At 36.3% G+C, this 6,732-nt stretch overlaps 1 protein-coding gene across 1 annotated transcript in view; it reads right to left on the bottom strand.

The window, feature by feature from the left end:
* Window positions 1–3,944: 3,944 nt before the first annotated feature.
* The window catches only part of CLIP4 (CAP-Gly domain containing linker protein family member 4), a 53,205-nt gene continuing 50,417 nt past the window's right edge, over window positions 3,945–6,732 (bottom strand). The window contains exon 16 of the mRNA XM_045549324.1: window positions 3,945–4,300. Within this exon, the coding sequence (XP_045405280.1) occupies window positions 3,979–4,300 (322 nt within the window). The 3' untranslated portion in view covers window positions 3,945–3,978. The remainder of the gene's footprint in view (window positions 4,301–6,732) is intronic.

Raw genomic sequence — 6,732 nt, 5'->3', positions numbered from 1 at the left:
ACTCTGACTATCCAATCCTGATACCAAACTCCTCCTGACAGAGAAATCCGCTGGGGGGCGGGGTGTAAATGTCCACAGCAGCATAAACTCACATATCTGGGTTCATTTAGGATTTTAAAGCTGAGCTTACACCAGATTTATGAGCATTTTTAAAATGACACCAGTGATCACTGGGAACTGTTTATATTCTAAGCTAATAGCCTTAATTTAAACACCTGAAATATTAATATCTTTACATCATTCAGAACTCCCCGCCCCTCCTCAGCCCACCAGGACCACCACACTTCCCTATTTGAAAGGTGTAGTAAATGATGAAATTTGCTGCTGATTTATCATTATAAAAAGTCTATTCCTTGGAAGACATTCTAAAAAGAGAATAGAAGGTTCCCCCTCCCCTTGAGCTGTTCTTAAAGGAGAGCTGCAAACCAGAAAGTTTCATTTCTACCAAATGTAGTAAAACTGTGTTAACATCAGTAACACATGCTTGTCTAATCCCACACACATACTTCTTTTTCCCTCCTGTAAAAAGAAGAATTAGCAAAAATTTTGGTAGGAAAAATCTTTTTGCCTATGCAAAGGCATAATATCCTGCTTATAATGAAATCTTAACGTGTCCAACAAGTTTAACTTGCTCAGCCTTTACACAAGCATTGTTAGGAACGTTTGCTGTATATCCAAACAGCGTATGTGATACTGTTTATAAGGGCCCATGTACCAATGGATATTATTAAACAATTATTAAATATATGTGACAGTTTTGTATTAGCTATTGTATCTGCATTATAAATAAGTATAGTGAAGCAAAGGGCACGAAGAAAAAAAATTCTACCAGCTTGCAATGTGGTAATACATATCATATGTCTCTGAGGCAACCATTTAAATAACAAATATCCAGTGAGTAAACTTATTAGATCTATTTCTCAATTAAGATCGATTCTTAGCACATTAGGTCAATGTGGTTTAAATAATACTGTCACATATTCTAAATAGGTGGCCTCAATAAAACTCTGATATAAAAATATTGAGCACTGGAGATTGATGCTGTGCACACTTGGGTAGGGTCCAGTACTTTCTCTCTATATTAGACCACACCTATTACCAAGTTCTCTACATTGTCATATTAAAAGAGGAATTCAAAGTTAGCCCCGGGCAACAGAGAGAGGAGCTGCCTAGGGTGTCCCTACCGCGTGTCTTCCCGGAGTCCCCTACCCCTGCACCCCTTGACATCTTAACTTTTCCCTGTCACCCTTCAGCTGGGCTCCCACATTCCAATCCTTCTTGTCCTCCTTCCTTCCACATCGAGTTCACCCGTCCTGTGGCCTGGTCTCTCAAGGCCACCCATGGGAAGCTAGCTAGGTAGTATCTATATTTTCAGCAATCCATGGCCTTCACTGCCTCTGTCCACTCAACCAACGTTTACTGATCATCTCCTAGGCGCCAAGTATTATTCTAGGAGTTGGGGATAAATAGTCGAAAACCCACCTCTCAACCTAGTGACAGAAGAGAGAAATAGTAAGCAAAAATTTAGCATAACCAAAGGCAGTAAATGCTAAGGAGAAAAATAACCTGAGAGGGGAACAGAAGCTCTTGGGAGGAGGGTGCCAGGGACTCATATCAAAATTACAATGTCACAATTCATATTCAGCAAAAAAAAAAGTGCATCTGAACATTTTTAAGAATTGGAAAATATTCCCCCCACATTACCCAAAACATAAAAACAAACCTTTTTAGGAGAAGGTAGGTAATTATTTATATTTTTAAAATCTAAATTCAAAGTGTTCCATCCTACCCTAAAAAAACAGATGAAAAAACTTCATAAGAGAAAGTGATTTGGAAAACTGAAGAAACATTCTTAAATGATTCTCTCTTCATCAAAACAATACTAATAGGAGGATGGTTAAAAACATAACTTTACTTGTTGAGTAAAAAGTATGATACTTGTTAAGACTCTTTATAGGGATAGGTAATCTGAGCCATTACTAGGAGCGGAGAAAGAGTTCAAAGCGCATGTACCCCAAGTTACTGAGAAAGGGAGAGTTGCAGGTAGGGGTAAAAGACAAGATACCATTCCAAAACCACACAGCTTCCCTTTTTATTAATGCTCAAGAAGTGAACTTTAAATGACATTTAATAAGCGAAACACAAACAAAAACACCTAATTTGTATGTGTATGTAAACATACACGATATATGGATTTAATAATCCTCATCTAAACACGAGGAGAGCAATTGGTTCTTTGACTTCAAAAATAAATTCAGTATCAGCGTTACTGTTTTGAACTTAAAAGTGTTCTATATTTAACAGGAAAAAATTATGGATACCCAAGTTTGGTGCAATAATGGATTTCATTAAGGTCAAAGTATAAACAGAGTTTTAAAGAAATAATCTGTATCATAAAATAAGTTTACTTTTGAATTGCAGTACAGTCATTTTCTTCGATCAATAAAAATAATATATAGCAGCCTTATTTTGCAAATGTATTTCAGGAAAATAGCTCTACCAATATTTGAAATACCACACTATTTTAAAAAGGCAGCAAAGTGACAGAATTTAGATTTAAAATAGTGTATTGCAAAATAGTTCAACATATTATTTCTAAGCACAAAGCGAGCTCCATTCTGAAGGATACTTTTAATCTTATAAAGCAAACTGTTCCAATATTTCTGTGGTAGTTTAAAGTCTAAGTATTTACAATAAAAGATAAATCTTTACACATTCAGGACAAAACTTCAATACATATCCACAATACAAATGTTTTACATTATTATATCACTCTAATATGAAGCTTAGTTTAACATGTGCTCAAGAAGGAAAATAAAAACATGATATAGTCCCAATAGCTTTACAACAGGCTGAACTCTACAACAATTGGAAATAGAACAACAACCAGAGCAAACACACAACCAGTTTCATGAGTAATAAAACCAAAAAAAATCCAGAAATCATAAACATTTAAATGAATAACAAATATATCCTCCCTAACCCATCTCAATTTGCTCTCTTCTGTTAAATATATTTTTAAAAATGCTTTTTGTGTCGCAGGAGGAAAGGATGACAAATTCTCCACAAATATAAAAAGTGCATCATGTTTTAAAAGTGCTTCGTGTGTGTTCCAAATATTCCCAATAAGGAAATTAAATAACTTTGTGCAAAAAATTCTAATTATGACTTGAATTCATAAACCTTAATCGTGGAGCAGCAGAAGAAAAATCTGAGATTACACACTTTGTACAGAGGAAAGAGCACTGAGCCACAAGTCAGGAGACCCACATTCCATTCTTAGCTCTGTTAACCAACTAGTTAGTGAGCCTGGATAGGACAGGCTTCCATTTCAGTACTGGCAATGGGTGACAGGCAGAGCTAGAGTGTCCCTGAGACCCCTTCTGGCTCCAAAGTTCTAACGTTTTTAGATGACGCATTTCTGAAAGGGCACAAATTTTACCAAAAAATATAAAAAATACACTAGTCATTTAGCTACTATTCTTATTGTACTTATTAGTAATTAAGCACAGAAAGAAAAACTCCAAAAATGCCTGACCCAAAAGGTAATATGTTAACCAAAGCTAGTGAAAACCTTCACGATTATGGCACTAAGAGAAATCCAATATTATGAGCAAAAATGAAACAAAATAAGCTAAGTAACGCAGCAGGTGGTCACCTAATGGCACATTTTTCCCTGAGTCCCAGAATTTTCTTGGGACCTAAAGCTTCAAAAAGTACTTATTTTAAAATCATTTTAAAAGAACTATGATTTCGCAGAGTTCATACTTGTGGCTTTTTAAAGGACTCCCTCTGAATTGTTGTAATGGTTTTTATGAAGATAACTATATTTTCAAAATTTAAATAATGGCTAAATAAAGTAAACCATTTGCCATGGACTCTTGATTTACACCGTGTGTGTGTGTGTGTGTGTGTGTGTGTGTGTGTGTGTGTGTGTGTGTGTGTATTTGAGCTCATTTAATATTTTAGGAGTTTAACTTAACAATTCTCATCCACAAGCTTTGACCCATTAATTCCCCGATAGGTCACTCTGCTTGGTCTGACTAACACCCCATGGTTTGGCTTACAGGTGAAATAGCGTTTATCACCCACTGCTCCATCATTTTTCCCCTTGGCACTTCGGAGCTCAAGTCCAAGCCAGATGCCTGAGGCAAAGTCAGTGGGACCCACATACCTAACAGTACCCATCTCGTTAGAGCTCGTGAGCAGGACCTGGGACCCCTCATGAAGCTTCACGCTCCCTTCAGTGCCACCCGCGGTGGGAGTACTGCTCCAACTGCGACGTAAAGCAGTTTTTGATCTGTTCAGAAGGGAAAAAGAAAAATTCTTCAGGGTGAAAGCCACATAATGCAATTTATCATACTCATTTCCACTGCTAGATTCACAATTCATTATTTTAATTCACATAAGACAATACTTTATGGTTACACCTTGATTTTTTTTTAATTCTAAATAGCAGTATCAGAAAATACAGTTCACCCTTATTACAGGTTTGAACTGTAAAGGTCCACGTATATGTGGATTTTCTTCTGCATCTGCCACCCCTGCAAAAGGAAGACCAATTCCTCCTCTTCCTCTTCTGCCTACTCAAAATGAAGATGAGGATGAAGATTCTATGATGATCCAGTCCCATTTAATGAATAGCAAATATATCTTCCCTCCCTTATGATTTCCTTAATTAACATTTTCTTTTCTCTAGATTACTTTATTGTGAGAATACAGTATATAATACATATAGCTTACAAACTACGTGTTAATCAGCTGTCTATATTATCAGTCAGGCTTACAGTCAACAGTAGGCTATTAATAGTTAAGTTTGGGGGAGTCAAAAGTTATAAGTGGATTTTTAACTGTACAGGGGTGAGGGGATTGGAACAATCCCTGCATTGTTCAAGAGCCAATTGTACTTCTAACATTTAAAAAGTTTTTCTCTTCTGGTTATTTCAATATTACACCTAATCTGGATTTAAGATTTCACTTGCAATTTATAAAAAAACATATATATGACAATATATAACACACACATACACATATATATGCTTTCAGTAAAACAGTAATCAGAAAACATACATTAATACCTATTTAACTGCTATCTGTATTATTAAATAAAGTAAAAAGGAAAGAATCTAGTATTTTGGCTGTAGTAAATTAAAATTACTTTTCGTTTAAAGTATTTCTTCATATGAAAGCAAATTTTAAAAACTGCCAATCCACAACTCTAGAAAATAAATTCATATATAGTGTGTGTGTATATGTGTGTATGTGTGTGTATGTGTATATATCTTCTATGTACAAACTCCAGTTACACTTAAAGAGTTTAGCACCCTTCCTGCCACTAACACGTAAGAGGGTCTGAGTTGCCCTGAGCAGAATTCTTTCCTTGTCCCTACAACATAAGATTACTTACAATGTACAAGAGATGCCTCCCAGCTCCCACCACCAACCTGACTGGATAACAAAACTGCTTAGGACTCAACAATGAACTTCATCCAAGGCCTCAGGCCCACCTGCCCCAGAGCTTCCTCCACTGTCAACTGGAAGGAGCTAACCCTGATGCTCACCCACAATAGAAACAATACCAGCGTCTTGCTGTCCTCTGCCCTAAGACCTTCCACAATGGCCATCCAGAAACCACCAATGCAACCGGAGCCTTCCAGCCTCCATCCCATGCCACCTCTCCTCCAAAGGAACCCTTCGACCTGTTACCAAAACTGCACGGGATCTTACTGTGAACAGAATCCGAGTCCTACTTATTTTGCATTTTATTTCACACACACTATCACACACATGCCTCATTTGCTCCTATTAACCACCCTGTAAGAAAGGGAGAAGACTCTAATTTTGTGGATGGGAAAACTGAGGCCAAGAGATTTACCCTAAGCCACATTTGCCAATAAGTGATACAATTCTAAATAGAAAATATTTTTAAATGATTATTTACATGTCAGATGCACAAATACAATAAATTTCACAAATATGTAATACCTATAAGAAAAAGTATAAATCTTTACTGAAGAAGATACAAAAAAAAGAAAGAGCTCAGTTTCTAGACAGAAATGTATGCATGTGAATTTTCCTCGAATTCACCCCAATGGATATTGTTTGCAACCTGACAAAATTACTATAATGTTCACACAAATAATGACAATAGCTATCATTTCCTGAGCACTTACTATGTGCCTAACACTTCACATACATTTTCTCATTCAACCTCACCCAAACCAGTGAAGGAGGGATTATTACCTCCTTGTAACAGAGGACAAATCTGAGGCTCAGAGAAATTAAGCTGCGTGCCTAAGGTCAGAGAGATGGTAGGAGCAGAGATGAGGCTCAGATCCAAGGCTGTCCTGGCACAAAGGCTGGGCTCCCAGTCACAACCATACAACCGTAACGGGCATTAGTAATAAAGGAAAGTTTGAAAAATAATAAGGCAAGATTTACACTGCCATTATATTAAATTATAAAGTTACAATAGTTGAAACAATGTGGCTCTGGCACAAGAATGTACTTTTAAATGACAAAGAAAAGATAGTTTAGGAAAAATGAAAAATACAAATAATTATATGTGGTAAAAAGTAAAACTTCAAAGCAGTGAGAAAGGAGTGAACATTGAATTAAGGATGCTGTAAAAATTAGTTGTTTGACAGAAAAGAATTTATCAAAAAAATTCCAAATAGATTAAAGAGCTAATGCATAAATTGGAAGGAAACACTAGAAGAAAATAAAGCTGGA

Source organism: Lemur catta, chromosome 4 (genome assembly GCF_020740605.2).
Source record: "Lemur catta isolate mLemCat1 chromosome 4, mLemCat1.pri, whole genome shotgun sequence".
NCBI classification, from domain to species: domain Eukaryota; kingdom Metazoa; phylum Chordata; class Mammalia; order Primates; family Lemuridae; genus Lemur; species Lemur catta.
The sequence above is the reverse complement of the archived record's forward strand: the minus strand, read 5'-3'. Positions and strand labels throughout refer to the sequence as shown.